The following is a 22,889-nucleotide window of genomic DNA, read 5'->3' as shown; positions in this document are numbered from 1 at the left end:
TTTACGAAGTCATACTTTGAGGAACACTGAAAAAAAATCTTCCTCTTTTGTCATTTAGCAAAGCAGACAAATTTCACAAAGGAGCTCTTTTTTGTAAACTTTTTTTCCACAACATCTCAACATCTTGTGAGGTGAAGACTGTTGTGTGAGTGTTTACAATAGACAACCAGAAGACAGCTAAAGAGTTGTGCTCATTATTTGGACACAGTGTGTGTGACAGTTCTCCTTACAATAGCTCTCTCAGCAGCTGATTGTTACCTGTGACTGGCACTACAGCACCAGCTTTGCGTACTTAAACAAGAGATTAAATAATGATGTCATTGGATTTAACTGACACAACATTAACAACCAGAGGGACCTTGGAGTTAATATTCACAATAATTGTTTTCATCAGTGCTTAATAACTGAATAAAGAAAACCTGCCAGAGTAAATCAGAAATTGAAGAACAGATGTTTAATGTATGTGCTTCCAAATAAAAGTTCACTGGTATTTTATTGTAGAGGGTGGACTTTACTCACTGACCCAAATTTTCAAATAGTTTTAAGTCATGTGTGAGATCTTGAGTTCATCACTACACCGCATTATAATCAACTCTTTGATAAATAATTCCAGCATTACAAAATATCAATATCTCTACTTCTATGATGATTACACACACGCATAATCAAAGGAAATATGAATCATTTTCTCAGCATCAGCAAACTTTATTCTTCATTTTAAAAATAACAATCTCTGCAGCAATGCTAAACACACCTATATTATTCAACTGTATATCTCAAATTACTATTTTTCTTTCTTTTGAAACAACCAGTGATTTGAGAATACATTCCTAAAATAACACCGGCAATGACGGTCACACGTCGTAGCGGCACACTTTCAAAACCGAACAGCATTTCAGCATGTTGCAACAAGCAAACACAAAAATTCTCAATACATACATTTTCTCTGAAGAAAGAAAAATGTTTTAACACAGCTTGACAGACAAACAGAACAATTTCCCTTTATTATGAATGGCTTGCATGAATGACCTGCTGCCAAAACTCTTCGCAACTAAAAATACTTTCCAAATATTTTATAATAGTTTTTGTGATTTGAACCCCTGTGATCCTTTTCTGTGCCTTATTGTGCTTGATAAATTTGACCTACAGTATATGTACATAACTGTTGATACTCAGTGTTTCTTGCTCGATATAAAACAAACCCTTACTAATAATGATGTCAAAGCATTTAGTTTAATATGGTTCTAATAATAAAGTGCAGTTGCAGTTAAGAGTCATATGGCGTTGTTTCCACTCCTCCACTGGCACAACTTCTACATTGTTTGAACAGTGATACATTAAAGGGATAGTGCACCCAAAAATGAAAATTCAGCCATTATCTACTCACCCATATGCCAAGGGAGGCTCAGGTGAAGTTTTAGAGTCCTCACATCACTTGCGGAGATCGGCGGGGAGAGGGGGTAGCAATACAACTCCACCTAATGGAGGCTGATGGGCTAATGTGCGCGCTTGCGCGAGACATTGGCACAGCGTTCATGTGTGTTCACATGCTTTCGCTGGTCTCGTGCACAAGCGAGCACACGTGAGCACGGCGCACAGAGCGGCAGAGGCAGAGCTGCAGGCTACAATGAGGCTAAAAACAGAAATCAAATGATGTTTTTCCAAACAACTTTTTATGTCAGGGCTTCAGGACACTTGGATCACTACGGACGAGCAGAATGGAGATATTTTGTGGTTTCAATTATGTGTTGTTGGACGTTTTAATCTGGGGCACCATAAGCCTCCATTAGGTGGAGTTGTGTTGCTACCCCCTCTCCCCTCGGATCTCCTCAAGTGATGTGAGGACTCTAAAACTTCACCTGAGCCTTGACACCAAAATCGTCTCTCTGTCACATGCTAAAACTCATTTGTAAAGTATGTTAATTATAGAGAGCTGCTTACAGCAGCATTGTTCTCAGTATGGTGATGGTACCATCCAAAGTTGGTATTTCTTTTTATTCAACAGCCTGTAAATGAATATCCTCTGGAGGAAAACAACATTATATTTATAGTCTATTTTATGTCTTTATAACTCTTTGCAAGTACTTTTACAAGTATTTTTGCACCCATACCAATTATCACTGCCAGAAAAAGTCTTCATAATGTTGAGGTTTTTGCAGATTAAACAGTCCGTCTCTTTATAAAGTTGCTGAAATCAGCTCCGCTTCAACCAGCTGCAAGAGTAAAATACTGTTAAGCAGTCAAAACATGAGGGATAATGATCCTATAAAATATATAAAACTCTGAGTGGGGCCATTCACCATAATGAGCAGTTTGTTACTTAAAGTACACTTTGCTAATGATACATCTGCACTAATACTTAGTAGGCTTTTGAAAGCAGGACTTTTACTTGAAATGGTACATGTACATTGTTTTGTTACTACTTGTACTTGAGTACTTGCAGGTGTTTTCAGCCTACTAGTACTGTACGTAGATTTGTCAATAATAAACCTGTTCACTAATTAAAGTTTGTTCATCATTATTTAATACATGTATGTGAAATTACATTATTTTTCCGCAATTTTGTGTGTTTTATCTTCCAACATACCATTTGCTTTTATCTACTGGAGATTGGAGATGTGTTTTGGGTGCCAGTGTTAAAGAAATATGTGTTTCCCTACTTTGAGTTGACTCTACAGACCTCTGTATTCTCTGAGTCCGTGCAGGTACTTTGTAAGACAAATAATTAAAACATTTGTCAAAGGTGAAAAAATGTTTAAGGCCTAGACAACAGCAGCATGTTGGTAGTCCAGTTTTGATGTCCTCCTCAGTCAACTGTGAGCAGAATGGAAAGGTCCAAACTGTGAAGTCAGTGAATGACAGAAGGCCTGGTGCTGAACAGACTGAGGCTGAATGGACTGGGGAGACAGTAGAAGAGAGAGAGTAGTTTGCTTTATAATTCTTTCCTTTGATTGATTCATGCCACTGGGGCTCTCTCCTTAATGTTTGCACAATAGTGGTGTCACAGAGTCACATAGTTACCTGTGTCAGCTTATTAACCTGTTAGTGCCATTTAGTTTTGATCCACTGTATTCAAAAAGTGTATTTTAAACAGGACAAGAACATGAACACTCACCTTTTGATTTGCGTGGTGGAGGAGGACGAGCTTCTTAACAGCCTCTTAGAAGAAGAGGAAGAGGAGGAGAAGGAGAGGGGAACTTTCGAGGACTTAGGGGGTGGGAGAATGGAGCATTGAGAGGCCTTGGACAGGTTTAACCTACGAAACAAAAAGGACAATCAACTGATTATATGTTTCCAAACCATTAAATTGAATGTAACTAACAATTATATCAGCATAATACAAAGATTTGATGTGATAATTTAACAAACAGGAACAGCATGTACAGCGAATGAGTGAAAAATGTCAAGAAATTCATGATACGCAAAGAAACAACTCAGATCAAGTGACTAATGGAAACACAATAAAAGTGTAACTTTATGTTCCATTGATACAAAACATGAATGAACTGTATGTGTTAAAACAAAACATTTGAAAGGTTAAAGATCCTTGAAAGCTCTACACACCCGCAGTGGTTACAAGTATGTCACGTGACATATGTTGCCTGGGTGAAGATCAGGGTGAAGATTGATTGATTGATTGATTGATTGATTGATTGATTAATAATTAGTACCTTATATCTTGTTGTTTAATCTGCACAAACAAACAAAATATAACATGTTTCGCTGTTTCCAGTCTTTGAGCTAAGCTAAGCTAACAATGTATCTCATTTAGCGTAATTAAATATACTAATTAGCATATTTAACTTACATCTGTCACAAGAAAGTGTGAAAGTGTATTTTCTGAGGTCTTGTTCAGACTACCAGCCCAGATCTCGTTTTGGCATATCCAGATTGTATCCAGATGATTTGAGAAAGTCCAGACAGCCGAAAACTACTCGTAATGAGATTTTTAATTGGATCCAGGCAATGTAGTCATATCTAGAGTATCAGCAGTGCTAAGCAGAATCCCTGCTCCCAGCGACTTGTGAGCTCAATTGTCGGAGTGCGAAGTCATGGACCCCCCATTTCTAATGCTTTCGTGTTGGAAAGCCATGTGGCCAGACGCCTACATTGTTACAATAGGAACCTGTGCAAATAGGCTGGTGATGTGGACCCACAAATCCAAACTGATCACATGCATCTGTCATAAAGATCTGGTTTAAGAATCCAATCTGAACTGCCTGCAGTCTGAACGTGGCCTAAATGTCAAACTTCTTTTAACCATAATGACTACAGGCATAACCCCACCATAACCCTTACGTTAACTGAGCTCGAATCACGTTGTACCTTGAGGATGAGGAGGCTGATCTTGGTGGTCGTTTTCCCTTCAGTGCTCTGAGTTTGTCTCCCTGAGTCAGACTGCCTTCCTGACAGTTATTCTATATACATAAATAGATATAGATATAGAGAGAGAGAGAGAGAGAGAGAGAGAGAGAGAGAGAGAGAGAGAGAGAGAGAGAGAGAGAGAGAGAGAGAGAGAGAGAGAGAGAGAGAGAGAGAGAGAGAATGAATTATGAAAAGAAAACATTTTTTGAAATTGAATTGTATGAAAATGTACATTCTGCATAGAGGTAACACTGGAAATAGTTTTAAATGATGTAATCCTCATTCTGCCCCTCACCTCATCCAAACTGTATGATTTGCAGAGGGTGGTCTTAATTGACAGGTCATCCATGCTTGAGAGTAGGTGGGACATGGCTTCCTGTTTCCCCCCCTCAGAGTCGGGGCTGTGAAGCTGCTGCTGTTGACGCTGTTGCTGTAGCTGCTGCCGTCGGCTCAGTCTCTGCTGAAGGATCTTCTGTTTGGAGCGATGGACGTCACCCTGGACCCATAAACTGTGCTGTTTCCTACACACACACACACACACACACACACACACACACACACAAGGAACAGACAGCACAGTACAATGAGACGGTGAAATTCTTAAGTCATACGTACTGGTATAAAGTCTTTTCTGGGCATAATAAGTGATGACAAAAATGAAATGCAGAAGTGTCTCCTACTTCATTTTAGTAGTATTAAGCAAAGTAATCTCATTGAAGAAAATTCTTGAAAATATCACACTTAGCTCATTTTTTGTAAGCTAAACAAGATTTAATACTGATCAGAAGTGAGTCTACAGCCATGCTAGCAGCTCTTTGAGGATATACTAAGGAACAGTGGAGCTGTGGGATAATGCTAATGAGGACTTTCTACTTAACTGGTTGTTTCACCTGGCCTTAGTCTCTGTCCCTGTCTCCAGCCCCTGTTCACTTCCCTCAGGCCATGTCCTCTCCTCTCTCCCCAAATCTGCCATCCTCAAACCATCCACTAGATGGACTCAGACTTTCTTTCCATCACCTGATGTCCCCTTCCACTTACACAACTGTTCCCACTTCCCTCTGAAGTCACAACGTATACGTGTCAGTTAACTGTGTTTGCAATCTATTACCCGTCTCCTGGAACCCCACCTGCCTGCCTGTTTCTTGGACTTTAGAATCTTTACCTTGTGATCCTGTATGTTTTTTGCATCCCCCCAATAAATCATTCCACTGTCACTGTCTGGGCCCAAAAAACAGATACATTTGTGAGCTCATGTTTTGTTTTCTCTGACGGACGAGTCGTCAAACAGATTCCCAGCTGAGCAAAGGCCTGTACTACAAATCCAGTTCAAATTACCCTGGATATCTTTTCGTTGTCTGGCTTGACTAACCTGTCACACTACTACTACTACAAAGCTGGTTATCAACTAATTCAGTCAACTCTGGGTTTTCCTATCCAGCCACAAGGGCATTAATGTGAAAGAGGTGGGGGTGTTAATTATGAGTGACATCATCAGAACCATGAATGAAGTAGGCTGCTTCATATGATATGAGATGAAATGGTACTTAAGGTGTCTGTGACTGTGAGACAGTACAATGTCAGTTGCGTGGGATGTAAATGATACTATGATATGTAACATTATAGTGGAAAATGTAGAAACATTGAAAGTACATCCAAAAATTTACCATCAGGCAAGACTTAAATTACATGTAATAGTATCACCAGGCTATATGTGACATTAGTAAAGTATATACAGTATTTTCTGTTATTTAATTGGATGATGAAACTCCTCTGATTATATCACATACAACACTTTAAAGTGATGTCTGACTGTCTCTGTTGCTGGAGTAAAGGGTGGAAAAGTGGCCTCGTTAATGACAGACGAGGTCTATCTGACCCAAATGTTGCATTTATAATAATGGGAGCAAATTAACTGTGAGTGGATTATTTTTCTAATAAAATATCTTTTTTTTCAGTTCTCATCACACAGGTGTACTCTGTTTATATTGGTCCATCACTCACACAAAGTCCCATGTTGTGTTGCTCTGATTGGTTAAAGATCTATCAAATGTGTCCAGAGGAGGTGTCCTTTGTCTTTTCTTTGTGTCCAGAGGCATTTTAGCCTACAACCATTAATTAACACCCCTTGGAAATTACAAATGAACTGAGAGGTTCCAGACAGTCACATTGGTAGTTTGGTCTGGCGTTTTTCAGGCTATTTGTGTGCCTCGACTGTCTGCGTTTGAGTCCTCCTTCCTTTGCTGCTCACATTCACCATCACGACAATGGGATTTGTGACAATAGTATAAAAATTCACTAGTCTTATCTTTTAATCTCAAAATATTATCCATTATCTCCATAATTATCCTCAAGTCATCTCACCAAATAGAAAACAAGTGAGAGTTGTTCATATTGTGGAGCCACAACTGAGACTGAAACTCACTCCTCTAAGAAGTTCTGCTGGGGACCAATGATGGATCCAGGTCGGCAAATTCTGATCCATGCGATGGCCTCAGCTGCAGTGAACCGAAAGTGCTTCATCAGGTAGCAGCCAATCAGAGTGCCTGTACGGCCCAGGCCAGCTGTGATTGAATGAAATGTTTAAAAAGAGAAGATTAGGATATACAGGTTCGAAACAGATAAATATTAAATTTAACAATACACTACTCTCTACATATGGTATGTATGCACTGTGACCAAAAACAAAAAGTCAATGCACACACAAATCCACTCCTACCTTTACAGTGCACAGCCACAGCTCCTTCAGTACTTTCACACACATGCAGGAAGCGCCTGACGATGAGGTCAGAGGGCGTGGTCCCATCCAGGAAAAAAAGGTCATGATGCTCAATTCCTGCATCCTCAAACCTCCTACCGTCGTATAACTTCCTGTTTAAACGGACTACGGCTGTGACATCATTTTGGTGAAAGTATGTAAAATACGCCTCTGGTGCGTGCAGGGGATAACCTGGGAAAAAAAACATTTGGATTTGTTAACACTGATTAATAGTAGTTTTAAGTAATAGTATGAGACGTTTTGGTTAAATACTCTTTACCTAACTAATATACCAACCAATAAATCAACAGTGGTAAAAAATAAGGACTTTTAATCCTCATAAACCTTCCTATGACATTCTCATACTGAGTTCAAATGAATGAATTCAAACAAATATGGCTCTATTTTTCTTGGGACCTTACAAACCCAGAGTGGACCCTTGGGAAATCATTTTCAATCCAGTGGTTTGGAGGAAAGGTTTTAGATAAAATCTAACTCACCATTTTCTATCTTACTGCGAGGGTGAGGACTGCTGAATGCCAGAATTTTCCCTGGAATGATCCAGTTCATATCCCCGTTTTCTACTCGCTGAAAACACAAAAAAAGCAAAAAAGGAGATGCAGTGTGTGTGACTGAGGTACACTTGGTATGTGTAACATAACAGGTAAGAAAATAAATATTTGCCTGTGCCTAAGAGCAGGGGCGAAAATCCCATTTCATAGTTGGGGGGGCAATAAACAGTAACATTTTACAGAATAATTCCGGGGGGGGGGGGGGGGGCAAGGAAAAAAGCTGTATCCTGTCTTTTATACAACATCTTTTATCGCAATTTGACGCTTTAATCTTTTCTCTATCTCTGCAACAGGCAGGCATAGGACCTTTCTCAGCACTGGCTGAGTCCACCTGCACATGTCCAGATTTAAAACAAAATGACTGAAATCAAATTAACATGTACACAACGACAACAGTCAGGTGCGCCGTGCTGTCCAAGGTGCTGAGTGTGTCTGGAGCAGGGCAGTGCTGCAGGTCTCTGTCTCCCTGTGCGCAGTAGTGTAAATATTTATGCTATTAAGTAAACGGAGAAAACATGTCTCTCGTTGTTTAATAGCAGCAAAACAATAAGGCTTCATTCATCAAAGACTGAAACTCGATCTCTCTCCTTCTCTCCCTCTTTTTCATCTGACTCAGGTGTGTGGAATGGATCCTTCGTCTCTGGCTGGCTGCAGGAGCAAACCGTTTTGTTTGTGGTTCAAAGAGTGTGGGATATACCACTACTAGGAATGGGAGGGGGGGACTAAATCTTTTAAGATTTAAATAGCACATTATTGCGCGATTATAATGACCACCGCTTACATTGTGTTTTCAATAATTACTACTGCATTGTTCAAAAATTATTAATTGTGTCTCAAATGATTCTAGGGGGGTACAGCTTTATTGAGGGGGGGAGTCATGTCCCCCCTGTCCCCCCGGGATTTCCACCCCTCCCTAAGAGGATAAATACACTGGAAACTGTCGTTCTCCTCTTGTATTCGACTGTGCCAGAAACTCTTTAGCGTTGTCTATGCTAGAAAAATAGAGCTCTCTTGCTTTTTGTGGTTAGTAAAACAAAACCTAGCAGATTTTCCTTCAGTTCCAACCTTCTAGTTCTCACTGTAAAAACAACTCATTTTATCATGTTATTATCTTCATTATATAATATTTATTCATATTAATCCTAAAAACAGTGATGAAATGTAACTAAGTGATTTACTTAAGTACAGTGCTTCAGTACAAATTTGAGGTACTTGAACTTTACATGAGTATTTCCATTTTATGCTACTTTATGCTACATTTCAGAGAGAAATATTACTACCTACTGGTAATTTTAGCTCTACTACAGTTTTTCTGACTTTTCAGATTTACATATAAAACATATAATCAGTTCATAAAATATGAGACGAGGTGAAACAGTTTATTAAGTTGTTAGAATTAGCTCCACCTTCACCAACAACAACATCAAAGTACCATTTACATATTACTCTAATAGATCAGTAATAGTGCTGTAACGGTTCACGTATTCATAGCGAACCATCACAGTCCAAGGGTAACAGTCCACTACATGCAGCCACATGCATAATACATGGTATGTAGATTGATACACATGATGTGCTAACAAAGTTAGCAACTTATAATATTAAGAGTAATAAAAACAGCTTTATTTATATAGCACCTTTAAAAATAGAGTTTACAATGTGCTTTGCAAAACCAGAGAGAGAGCAATGTAACGCAGAAGCAATATAATGATAGAAGCCATAGAGTAATGCCAGACGAAGGCAAGACATAAAGTAAGACTAAATTACACGTAAGACACAAAAGCATATTCGAAGGAACACTGATGATAATGAGAAATAGAAATGAAAATGATGAACTAGAATTACTGCTTCACGGTTGTCTGTCTCTGTGAACCAGTCAAGTTGCACCTACAGTTAACATCCATGTCTGTGATAACATGGATGCTTCACACACATCTTCCCCCCGGGTAGCACAGAAGATCTGTATATTCTCCTCAGTTTCAACGTGGACACCCAAGATTAGTGTCACCAATTCAGAAATGACCAAATGTCTCCCCTTCTGTCCTAAGATATGACATTGAATAATGCCCAGAAAAGTGTTTTTGCAGAACTATGTGATGTCACAGTGAAGTTGACCTTTTGGATATAAAATGTCATCCCTTCAGTATTTTATCCGATTAGACATTTATCTTAAATTTTGTCATGTTTGGCGAATGAATTTTTATGTTATAGCCCAAAACATGTTTTGGGGTCACAATTACATTGACCTTTGACCTTCAACCACCAGATTCTAATCAGTTTATTCTTGAGTCCAGTGGAACGTTTGTGCCAAATTTTAAGAAATGACCTCAAGGTGTTCTTAAGATATCAATTTTTTTTTTAAAAAAAATCATACAGATTCAAGATCACAGTGACCTTGACCTTTGACCACCAAAATGTAATCAGTTCACTGTTAAGTCCAAGTGGAGGTTTGAGCCAAATTTTAAGAAATTCCCTTAAGGCATTCTTAACATATCATGTTCACTTAAATGAGAGACGGATGAAAGGACAGAAAACCCCAAAATATAATCCTTCTGGCCACAGCTGTCGCCAGCGTGGAGGCATAAAAACATACTTATAAGAGTTTATACAATAAAAACAATAAAAGCAATGCATGATTATAATAATAATAATAATAATAATAATAATGATAATAATAACAATAATGAAGATCAAATAAAATGGCAGACTGGCCTGCAGGTCAGTTTAGAATTATTCTGACATGCACAGTGGTAAAAACAAACAAATGAACAAATGAACCCAACTGTAATTTTATATGCGCCATTATTTTGTGTCCAAAGTAAAAACATTTCATGTACATATTATCAGTGTGTGTGTATATGTATGTGCCCTCACCTCATAATGTTCATATTCCTCCACATCAAAACTTTCAAAGTCAAAGAAACCATGCTGTAATGCCTAGACGAGAGAGAGACAGACACAGAGAGAGAGAGAGAGAGAGAGAGAGAGACGATGGTTAACTCGGCAGTTTTCTAAAATTTTTATATGTAGTCTGACACTGTGATGTAATTTTCTCATGACCTGCTGTTGTTTACCTTGCGTATTCCTTGTAAGCAGTCGAGAACAGTAAGGTTGAAGGAGCACTCTCCCACTGCAGCATCCCTGTGTCACACACACACACACACACACACACACACACACACACACACACACACACACACACACACATTTAAACACACCAAGGTCCGTTTACTAGTAGTGATTGCTTTTTTATTCACTGATAATGATCCTGTTCGCCTGCTGTGTTTGTGTCTGTGCTGAGAGTCAGCTGAGACTCCAGATAAGTGGATTTTGTTACCTTTAGACATTGTTTGATGGACCACATTAAAACATCAGTAACAGTTTGTACTTACATTAGTGCCATATCTTGCTGTCTGCTTAGATCTACGCAACTATCTACACTATCCATTTTCACTGGTGAGAAATTATGCCTTTGTAATGCATGATTGCAAAGACCTAGTTGCTAACACTAGCCCATTTTACACTGCTTCTTTGAGGTGGTCTGTATAAAAGGTACAATTGTGGAACTGGTGGACAAAGTCATCTTGCCTTTAAACTGGCATCAGAGATAGTAATAGCGCTGCAACAACAATAGGGTCAGGGAGCTCCTTACCCTCCAATCAGAGGATGAGATCAACCACTAGCCTATATCATAGGGATGATAAATGATTGTATTTGCCATGTTAATGCCATTGTTATTGTTCATAAAGCACTGGCGAAGTATTTGTTGATGTGCCACTAGAGGCTGACGCTGTTGTGTTACATGTCATGGCAGTTTCGTCTCTTTGCTTCTGTGATACCGACATGCTGTTTAAAATCACACAGTGGATCAACATGAGGCTGCCTTGTTTGGTTCTATGTAAAAATGCAAAGGGGACATAAAGAAGGGACTTTGTAGTGGCTCTGTAGAATGATCTCTGTATAAAAAGGGCTACTAGCTAGTAGGGTGTAATGATCCATTGATCCAGATAATAATCCAATATCATTGATGCAAAGTGAAAACATCAATGATATAATATCGTATTGTGATGAAACTGGTGATTTACACCCCTGCTAGCTAGTGTTAGCAACATTAGCCAGTGTGCATGTTTGTGAGTCTGTTGGTTTGTTTTTGTTTTTCTTATTGGCTGTGTAACCAAAAAGATGGCTCATACCATTTGAAGGACAGGGGGGTTCCTTATGAAATGGGCTACACAATAAATACTTTGTTCTGATAATTGTTTTTGATAAATAGTGGTAAATATTTGGGTTCAAAATGAAATGTGATTATCATAGGATGAACATGATTCTGCTGGCCAGTCCTGAGGCCCACCTGAATGGCAAGTAGCCTATGTTGTTTCCTGAGATCAGAGTCCTGTAGGCTTCTTCTGGGCTTCTTTTTAAGTAGATTACCTGTAGAGAAGAGGTTATACTGTGTTATTAATAATGGACAGACAGATACAGTGCACGGATAAATAGGAGGATAAATGGACAAAGAAAGGGATATTTACAGCATAGGCACCGATGAGAAGAGCAGCATTTGCTCTCTTCTTCTGGTCATAACTGGTGTAGTGGACCAGTTTCTTTCTAGACATCGTGAAAGACTGAAGGGACAAAAAAAACAGTCAGTTACAAATGAATGATCAGAAGCAACAACTCAACAACACAAGCGATTTAACTGCTCAATTTCCACACAGTGTAAATTATGAATGTACACCACAGAACTTTATGTCAGCCTGAGAAAGAGGGTAAACTCTCCTAAATCTCCATTATGTGATGAATTCTAATCTGTAGTTTAAGTGCAGAGCTCTGTCTCCATTACCTTGAGCTTCTTATTGACTTTGCAGCAGTATCTGTACAGCATGGCCAGGTTGAGGGGCCCAAAATCTGCATAGAAACTGCAACACAGACAAACAGATGAATGTGTCATGCACTGTACATCTGCCCTCCAGTGCACCTTAACTGTACATGCACACCAAGAGCTGCAAAAGCTGCAAAGGCGACCAATTCAATTCATTTTTAATGGGCACCGGTGAGTTGGGGAGTTGTGAACTTTATGCAAATTAGCTATGACGCATTTCGGCCACAAACGACAGGTCACTAGTCGAAAAGTAGATGTCCATCACTTCTGTGGAACCCAGAGAACATCCTCGGAAATTTTAGTTCCTACCACACATTCGTTCCTACTTCAAAATGAGAGAGAAGCTAATCACTGCTGTAGCTGTATGATTCGAGCCTGTTTATATAAATGGACCAAAATCAAAAGGAACAGGTGTGGGAAGCCATGTCCTGAGTTGGTTTGCCTGGTGAGTTGATATTGAGAAAGAATTTTTTAAACTAGGGACGAATACATCCATGCTAATATAACGCCTAGCATGCTAATCTCCCTTGTTTCATGACTGTGGCGATTTCGTGGTCTGCCGACCGTTTTGTCTGTGAAAATGTGACATCACATTTCTGTGATGGCATCAAGGCAGAGACATATTTTCCCAGTCTTTAATGTAGGCCAATTTCGTAGTTCTGTTTTCACTGACCAAACATGCAACTATCTGTAGCCTATTCGTGTAAACTCTTGAATTGACATTTCTGTGATGGCAGCATAGCATCTACACATATTTTCCCAGTGTTTAATGTAGGCCACTTTAGTAGTTGTGTTCTGTTTTCATTGACCAAATTTCTTTACTCATTTAGCCTAGCTTTTGGGTCTGGGCAGCCAGCAAAGGCACTGTGCTCCAGCCAGTAACCTGTTTTGCAGCTCCTTTAAATTGACAAGAACGATCGAACATTCGAATGTATGACGTCATGAGTGACATTAGCAACTTGAGGTACCAAAAATATTTTGGACAGCACCACTGCTTGGTCAACCTCTGCTGTTTTGGCGATCTCGGCTGCTTTTCAACTCTTGGTGTGCACATACAGTAAGAATGAAAATCATAACGATGATTTATACAATTTCATGTATAACAGCCCCACACATCTCCAAGTATAGACCCTATCCCACATTTCCTATTGTTCATGTTTAAAGGAAGGCTCATCAGACATGGCTTCTCAGGTGTGTGTGTGGCTCATCAGACGTGGCTTCTCAGGTGTGTGTGTGTGTGTGTGTGTGTGTGTGTGTGTGCGTGCGTGCGTGCGTGCGTGCGTGCGTGCGTGCGTGCGTGCGTGTGTTAAACTTCTCAGAATAAAGCTCAGACACTACTATTGTTCTCACACATCATATAATGATCTCTTTTCAACATTGGAAGTTGAGTAATATGTAATAAACAGACTTTGCATTGTTTCCTTTTCTTTTCAAACTTGGCAAATGATTTTGTGTTTTCGCATTTTAATGTCAGTCCAAGAACAGGAGACTGGTCGACAATAAAAGCCATCAGGGCTACCATGAGTACACCTCAGTAATATTTCTGGGAATTTGGAGTGTTAAATGTTGTGAAGAGGAGTTTATATTCTACATTTTGACATTAATTACACGTTAGGCTTTGTTAAGGTTGACTGATATTCTTACATAGAATATCTGACTGTTTGAATGAAAAAAAATGACTGTTTTTAGACAAACTAACTAAATTTATTTAAAGGGATATAGTGCTCTCTGCAATAGCTGTGTAGAGCTGCTAGAAAGTGTGGAGATAAATTTGACAAGATTAAGCTAAATTTGAGTCAAATACCTGAGGACTGCTTTAATTTAATAAATTCAGGGGTTTTTTTTAAGTTTAAGCTAGTGACACAGACACCTTAACTGCACCTATGCAATCATGTTAATTTAGGCTACATAAGTTTACATATTTTCCTTAACATGTTTTCTATATTTTACTTTTTTTTTTTGTTAGTTTGTTTTAGCTGTGGTGGTAAAGACGTTACCAGCTGAAAAACTGTTGTACCTATTCATTTTGAAAGAGCAACAGCCACTGGGAAACTCCAATACTGGACCAATGTTGTAACTTCATCACTCATTCAGTGAGATTGGTGTTTGTAGGGCAGGCCTAACTTTCATCAGGAGGGATCTGATTCAAAGACTATTGAGATTAAAGTAAACAGATAACCAGGACCCTGTTCTTCATACCTGGGCATAATGAGTCCAGATTAGAATGTTGACAATCTGACATAAATCTAGGCTTAGGCGGTATCTTGGTATTACGGTATACCAGGGTATTTAAAAATCCTGATCGTATAATTTTTAATACTGTCAAAAATACAGACGTTCATCTTTCTATTACATCTTGTGCTGGAGAGGCTGTACCGAGGATTTTTTTTGCATTTAGTCCACATCACACATCTCCAGAGGTCAGTGTGGTGCAAGAGGCAGCTGAGCTGACTGCGAGTCATGGAGATTAAAAGGACTGACTGTAAACAGCCCAGAGGACTAGGGATGCACAATATTGGATTTTTTGCCGATATCCGATATGCCAATAGGTAACAACTCATTTGACCGTTAATCGATTTGGATAGATCCACTTTTTTTCCCTGCCTAATTTTAAGTCTCTTCTGTAGTGGAATTAACATCATATTATGCATGCATACTGTTATCATGATGGCCCACCAGCAGATGGAGACATGAAATAGAATGCTTTTCAGTGTATGTAATATTCATTCATTGTGCAAATTAAGAAAAAGCATGTTGGCTGATTCTAATAGTTCATTTTAAAGCCGATATTGGCCGATACCAATGACATGCCGATATTATTGTGCATCCCTAAATAGGGCAGAGAGACCACAAGGAAAACAGTTTATTTTCACATCTAACTGTGAATTTAAGGTTTATTTCAACCAAACCAGAGTTGGTGATTGTTGCAACAATGGACTAACTAACTTAAGGACTAACATGACCATCCAATACAGTTGTGGTGAGTTTTATTTTGTTTCTGTCATGTTTGAATGAAGAGGGTTTTGCCTTGAGTTAACGAGGCAGCTAAGCCTGGCATAGTTCTGTGAAAGAGAGAAACTTGAATCCATAAAGTCTATGGTTATATTTCTCTGTTTAATAAAGAAAGTAGATAAAGATAAAAAAAAGATACTTTTTTAAACTTTTTGCAAGTTTCCTTTGTGTTGGTTGGTTGTAGAGCTTGGTAAATGTAGCAAATTTGCCAGTCCCAGGAGATGATGTAGAGCCACACACAAATACCATCATATACCATATACCCCGTGAAATTCCAGGAAGGTATGAAGATATGAAAAATTAGATACTGCCCAAGCCTACACGTCTTGTCATATTTTATTCCTTTCCAGAGTTCATGAATCTTAGATGAATTCCAACGCTGTGTGCACCTCAGTCACTTATTGCATAATGAGCTGCTGCCTTACTAACTCTAAGTACACATACTGTATGAGCTAAAACAATGAATTACACTGTGCTTTCATGAAATACAATCCATGTGTTTTCATGTAGGTACAGTCCATTTTCCGTGGTTCTCCCTCTAAAATGTCAATGTTGGACTCAATGTCTTCACACTTTAACACCTTACGAACAAACCCTAAAGCCTACTGGACTATTAAGTGCACTGAAATGCTATAACAGACATCCAGGACCTGTGAGCTTTAAAAACAAAGAGTATGACTAAAGTGTCATGTCAATCACTATCTAATGTAGTAGATTGGAATGATTAAGCATCCAGTCTGTATGGTGTCATCCAGTGTTTGTCCTAAATCCCCTGCCACCACGAGGGCACAGCCACTGATCTCATCTTGACCTATATCTTACAATGGGATCATAACCACTGGCTCAACATGTATGGGAATGAATGGGCTTCAGACACAGGCTGGAATTCAAATGACCAATGAGAATTTCCTTGTAAGCCTGCTTCGACATAAGTAGATACATTTACACATACTAGTGTACCATGTAGGGTGATGTTACTTTTTGCAAGCACAGAAATTGTAACCATTTTACATTGGAGACATTGTCATAGCAGAGAGCCCAATCGCCAGTGGTCTGTCAAATATCATGTCTACAATACTAATGAGAGTAACAGCATGAATCATTGTCTAGAAGTTATGATTATTGCAACAACCTGGTTTACAGATGATCAACTCATCTGAATGATGCAGAATCAAGCAACCTGTATGTTCTTCAACCTGCCCATACAATTACATGTCAATTTACATCTTCACGGGATATCTCCACTGGAGCCCTGTGCCTCACATTAAATGTAAGACCTTATCACTTGTCTAAAAAGCCAAAAACCAGAGGCACACATCAGGGCTGTAATCTGTCCTTTCTATTCTTTGCCATTGCTGTTGAGCCTCTAGCCACTACTCTTAGACAGTCTGAAGACTTCCATGGCATAGAGCAAGGCAGCCTCACGCACAAAAAATCCTTATATGCCGATGACATTCTCTTGTATGTCTCTGACCCATTAAAATTAGCTCCCACCATTCTAACTTAATTTGGGAAACATTCAGTTTATAAAGCCAGTTTTGAAATAAGTGAAATGTTTCCTCTCAATCGGACAGCCTCTTTAATTCCTGAATCAAACATCCCGTTTAGAGTTGTCAGCAAGGGAATTAAATGTCTTGGGGTTCACATTACGTCTCCCTTTGTGTTTTTTTTTTCTTTCTTTTCTCTCTCTTATTGCTGGTTAATCATCTGTCCGTGATCATTATGCAATATTGTATGTACCTCTTTTGTCATCCTTGTCAAAATAATCCCCTAAGGACATGAACTCATCGGTACAAGTGGGATGGTGTGGAGGGTTGGGCTGGGTGACTGGGTATGGGAAAGGGCAGGTTTTCCTCACATTTATACTCATACTCATATATATATATACATATATATATATATATATATATATATATATATATATATATATTGATAGCAGGCAGCCCGCGAGCCTGGCAGGCAGCCTGGCGGGCTGCTCAAGCTCTGGACATTAACCCATCCCGGTGTTTCCTCCGCAGCCTCCACTTCACCCAGCTTCACTCAGCTGCCAGATAAACCTACTGCTTCTTTCCACTTTGACCTGAAGTGATATATTAGCCTAGTGGGCAGCCTGCGAGCCAGCTGCCCACTAGGCTAAAACATCGCTCTCACTCACAGAGAAGAGGAGGAACGTTAGCGTTAGCTCCCGGTGTTAGCACTAGCCAAGTCGGCTGCCACCGGCTACTAGAGTAACTTAACAGCTATGGAGCACTTCTACCAGCTCTTCTAGTCACTGAGCCTCACTTCCATCTCAGCAAATATATTACATTTATTACAGGTACCATCATCATTGAAGTAGGCAGGGGAATAGCTAAACACAGCAGAGACTGAGACATTGCTAACTGCTAGACAAGGCGAGCGGGGTGGGCGTGGAGAGCAGAGGTAGAGGGAGGAGTGGCTCATGACACACTTTGTTTTGGTCTACAGGCAGTGCACAACAGCAAACCTAGCGGTGAAACAATTTTGCTTTTTGCCCCTTTAACTAAAAAACCAAAAACAACTGTGGTTACTGCTCCAACTACTAACTATTAAAAAGTCAGTTCACTCAAATTATAAAAAATACACACACAATGTAAGTATAACTTTGCAGCTGATTTTATTTACTTATGTTTTTGGAAACATGCTTTGAGTTTTAGAAATTCAACAGCAACTCATACTCTCAGACATGTGGCATTAAAGTCTGGATGATGTTTTCCTCATTTGTTTGAGTCTTGTCTTTATGCATGTGGTTTCTTATGTCACAGTGTGTTGAGATCATTCAGGTACTGTAGAATTTACCCTTTAACAAAGCATTAATTTTCTACAGTAAGGACAATATGTCTTTCATAACACATGTGACTGGATAAAGGCCAGTATTAACAACACTACTCACACCATCGCACAGTGACTACAGACCGTACAACTCTAACGTCTAAATTCTAACATATTTAATGATCACAATATACCAGTGTGCTTGAATGATACCCCCTGATCTTCTATCAGGCATCTATAATTAATGTAGAGATTTATTATAAATTCTTCACTGTTTCATGCACTGCTGTGTCACCTGGCCTGGTTAAGAGCACCTGCTAAATGCCATGAATGTATTTCTGTCACACTGCCTTGTATTGGGTGTATTGGAGGATTCTGTGGCAGCATGATCTCTGGAGCTGACTGGGTGATGTTAATTTGATCCAGCTGATTATCACAGAGGCTTACCTCTCATATATGAACTCCTCATCCATGCTGAAGTAGTGTGTGTTGGCTGTATTCTTTGGTTTGACACGCAGAGTGGCAAAGTACAGCCGGTCTGTGGTGTACAGAACACACACACACACACACACACACACACACACACACACACACACACACAGCACAGCACAACACAGCACACACACAGCACACGGGGAGACAAGTAGACACTGCATTATTGATAGGTGTTGTGGGTTCAGGTGTGGAACACAGACAGTTTTGGTTTCATGTCAGGAACACAGAGTAAAACTTAACCGCAATTTTTATCAAGCAAACCATGTCCTTCAATAAGCACTGGATCATGTGTAGAGAGAGACAGAAGTATTAACAGTGAATTGTTAAATTAAGGTGAAAGGCAACTATTTGTCATTTTGACAGCTGAAAACTGAAGGGCTAAAACAGTGAGGCCAATAAAAATGGGGCCATGTTTGTAGTTTTGTTTCTGACAAACTGGGCACAGTTTGTTAAAATAATCAATCTAAACATTGGTTTCACTGTGGGCAAAGATGTCAGTCTCTCAGAGAAGTGCACGGAGTGCTGAGGTTACATATGGGGCTGGGAACACGAAAAATTCACAACCTGGCAACCCAAATGTTGTTTTCATCAGTGCTCAACAATTGACACCCTATTGCCATAGAATCAGTGAGTTAGATGTTGACTCAGCCCAGCCCAAAGTGGGTGGTTTTTAGCGACCTGTGGCTGTTTTTCCACCAGGTATAGTGCCACAAACATTGGTTGTATTTTCAGCCGAGACTGTGTCACCAAAAGTGAAAAATTTAAGCCCAAACCTTTTCCTAACCATAACCAAGTGGCTTTTGTGCCTAAACCTAACCACACATTAACTACAGCATTGTTGAAATGTAAAAGTAAGCAAAGTTTTAACTTATCCACTAGGCCGACATAATAACTTAAAAATGTAACGTATGGTTTGCAGAAATTTACAATGCCAACATTTATTCCACCAATTGCGTTGGTGGGCTTCAACTTGAGCCAATTTTTCACCCTATATTTGTTTGCGATTTTGAAAAAGTGACACCATTAAAGGTCAAATTAGTTATTATCAGTTTGCAATGTACCCATGGACATACAGATGACTATCACTGAATTATGTTGGTAGTGAAGCAAATTTAAAACATGATGATTTTCATTCAAGTTCTAGGAAGCTACTTTTTCTGTCATTTCTAAGCAGATTTATATGTGTTTATTTGCCATAGACATCAGTGTTAATGATATATTCAGAGAATATATTTCACACTGACTAAAAATACTTGTATTACATCTATGTGTTTAGATTTGAGGGAGTGCAATTCTTGATGCAAAGTCTGGCAGTTGGGCTTTAAAAAGGTTTTTTAAAGCACCTTAGTTGGCTCCATGAGCTGTGTGTCACAGCCACTGCTGTTGCTTCAACTGCCAACTGCACTGTTAAACAGGCCAAATTAGTGGACCAACTAATTTTCCATTGCTTTACCTCTGTTTTAGAGAATCATCTAACAAGAATCAACATAAGTAAAAGTATTTGGGTGTTATTCCTGCGTGAATCCATGGTTATCAATAGTGCAGTGACTTAAGTGTAATATTTCTCGTAAGGTCTCAAAGTGATATTTCCATAGACACTCATTGTGAGTCTATGGTTACTCCACAGGTTAAAGTTTTGTACTAGACACAGATGTCTTTTTATGTAAATTACTTATTAATATATATTATTTATATATTAAAAATTATAGACATATTATTTCAAATGGACATCTCGGTGTTCATGCTACCCAATTACACCTAACATCATCTTAACCTCACGGGATTGTTGTGGATATTTGTATACAACATGGTTTACAGTTCTATAAATACTATAAATTCATGCGTAACTTACCTTTAATAAACTCTGACGCACCAGACTGTTCATATTCCTCTGCCATTAGATCCACTTACAATTGATTTCTGTAATAATTCCGTTTAAAGATATAAATAGTCCTCTGATTTTTTTTTTTTTTTTTTTTTTTTTGCTGGTTAGCTGTTATAAGGCCACTTGAGATGTGTCCAAAAAATTACGATTTCTGCATAAAGTATCTTTAAACCAAGTCTATTATTCAGTTTCCTCGAGCTTGTCATTACTTGAAGTTATTAAAAGCGTCCGACTCTAAATAAAGTCACTCTTTCACAAAGAAACTGTTGAGCTACGTGGCCATGTCTACATCTGATGAGGCATTCATCCATATGCGTAAAAAGTCTCCAAAGTCAAATAAAACCCCAACCATTCATGTCCTCTCCCTCTGATGCCTATTGGCTCTGTTTTGCGTGAATAACGTTAGTTTCCCAAAAATCATTAAGTCCCTCCATGACTAAATTAAACCGTTTCCCGGAATATTCCAGCAAACAGTTGCGGAGCTAAGGACGCGCACCAAACCGCCTAGAGTCAGAGTGAGCGCTAATCCCTCTGCTGCTCTGCACATGCTCGGTCAGTGGCCACACACACATACACACACACACACACACACACACACACACACACACACACACACACACACACTGGTAGGCACGCTGCTGAAGCCTGGTAAAGGCTGACTCATTTGTGGATGAAACTAACTGTTGTAGGCTATATTGCTGTAATACCTGATTTACTGTTGTGTAAATTCAAACAAAAGTATTTTATTTCCATGCCTTTCAGTTTGCCTGTAGAACTCAAAACTCACGTAACTTTTTAAACTTCCAGTTATTGTTACCATAATAGTCTTTAAGTGCAACAATTTCCCATATTTTCAATACAGATTTATTGTAATAATATAAGAAATCTTGGCCTATATCATAAGGTCACATTATCTTAATGTATTAATAGGAAAAACAGCAGATTGACTTGTCTGCACTGAGGAATGTAGTTTGCTCCTGTCACCCAAGGGTGTGGAGCCAAAGCCTGGGTGCCAAATGTCTGAGCTCCCTGATTGCCTGGCTGAGCTGTGAGTTTCACATGGCCAACTAAATCTGCACTTACATCACACACTTGTACAAGTGTTTGAGATGGTGATTATGCAGTAGGTGTTTGGTTGGTTATTAAAAAAGTCACTTATTTGTAGAATGACTAATCCTCCTCCCAGAATTTCCCTGTAGGGGTGCAGTAGTACTCTGAATTAGTCCAACCCAATAGCCAGAAAAAAAGGTTGCCATTTTAATTTTCTGAAACTATAGATATGTTACATTTGTATGTTATTATGTAGCAGATACGTCGAAACTTCATGTTTCTTTATTTTTCAATGAAGCTGTGGTTAATGTGTGGTTAGTCTCTATAAACAGACTCTACATTCAGTGAATGTAGAGTCTGTAGGCAAACCCCAGAGATCTTGCCTCTGGAAGAAGAGCGGAAGAGCCCTGGTTTCCGGTTGTAGGCTGTTTGTAGTCTGCATGATATTGATCAATCATGTTTGAGCCAGCTGCAGTTGTTGCCAGGTTAAACGGTCCGTGCGGTGGGCTAACGAGGCGGAACATAATTGGCGTCACTGCTATCTCTGAATCCATCACAATGGTTCAGCATATTTACTTATATATAAACAGAAGTCCGAAATGGAAATTCGCCTCCTCCGCCCAAATCAAACCGGAATGCCAAAAAATCAGGGGTCTGCCCCCAGAGGCTGTATCGCCGTCTGCCGGAAGTCAGACGCCGAATACAGCCGATGGGTTCCGAGATTGATGTGTGGTTAACTGCTGGTCATCGCTTTTTGTGGCACTAGCCCTGCTGGAAGAACAGTGATGGGCCACTGAAAAACACTTGTGTTTGGTAGATTAAAAAGCGGCCGGAAAAACAGATGGACCACTAAACCACCAATGGTTTTCTTGTTTTTTGTTCTCGACCAGTGGTCTGCAGCATGGCAGGTGCCTCACCTAGGTTTCACCCCGTCCACCACTATCCCCTTCTCCTCCACATGACGAAGTCCTTAAATGTTTCTTTAGAAACGTTGATATGATTCAGTGAAACATACATATGTAACATATTCACATGTTCGCAGAAACATACAATGCCAACATTTTCTTATGTGGACTGGGCTGAAGA

The 22,889-nt window shown here is 39.3% G+C and overlaps 1 protein-coding gene across 1 annotated transcript; it reads right to left on the bottom strand.

The window, feature by feature from the left end:
• Positions 1 to 759: 759 nt before the first annotated feature.
• LOC125901987 (dual specificity protein phosphatase CDC14AB-like) lies at positions 760 to 21,251 on the bottom strand. The gene is made up of 14 exons (XM_049598055.1): positions 20,721 to 21,251; positions 18,821 to 18,911; positions 12,533 to 12,608; positions 12,222 to 12,314; positions 12,044 to 12,123; positions 10,767 to 10,833; positions 10,567 to 10,629; positions 7,621 to 7,708; positions 7,082 to 7,312; positions 6,788 to 6,926; positions 4,661 to 4,886; positions 4,327 to 4,418; positions 3,116 to 3,256; positions 760 to 2,897 (listed from the first exon to the last, which is right to left on the bottom strand). Exons 1-14 carry the CDS (start codon positions 20,764 to 20,766, stop codon positions 2,849 to 2,851), a joined length of 1,482 nt encoding a protein of 493 aa, XP_049454012.1. The 5' UTR covers positions 20,767 to 21,251; the 3' UTR covers positions 760 to 2,848.
• Between the last annotated feature and the right edge of the window lie 1,638 nt (positions 21,252 to 22,889).

Source organism: Epinephelus fuscoguttatus, linkage group LG15 (assembly GCF_011397635.1).
Source record: "Epinephelus fuscoguttatus linkage group LG15, E.fuscoguttatus.final_Chr_v1".
NCBI classification, from domain to species: domain Eukaryota; kingdom Metazoa; phylum Chordata; class Actinopteri; order Perciformes; family Serranidae; genus Epinephelus; species Epinephelus fuscoguttatus.
This window is presented reverse-complemented; position numbering and strand designations above follow the sequence as displayed.

What these genes read in the sequence shown, in the direction of transcription:
- LOC125901987 (XM_049598055.1), bottom strand. Translation starts at nt 20,766, where the DNA reads ATGGCAGAGGAATATGAACAGTCTGGTGCGTCAGAGTTTATTAAAG. An exon ending in TTCTCATCGGTGCCTATGCT is followed by an intron (nt 12,124 to 12,221) that starts GTAAATATCCCT and finishes TCTTCTCTACAG; the next exon opens with GTAATCTACTTAAAAAGAAG. An exon ending in GCTTACAAGGAATACGCAAG is followed by an intron (nt 10,630 to 10,766) that starts GTAAACAACAGC and finishes TCTCTCGTCTAG; the next exon opens with GCATTACAGCATGGTTTCTT.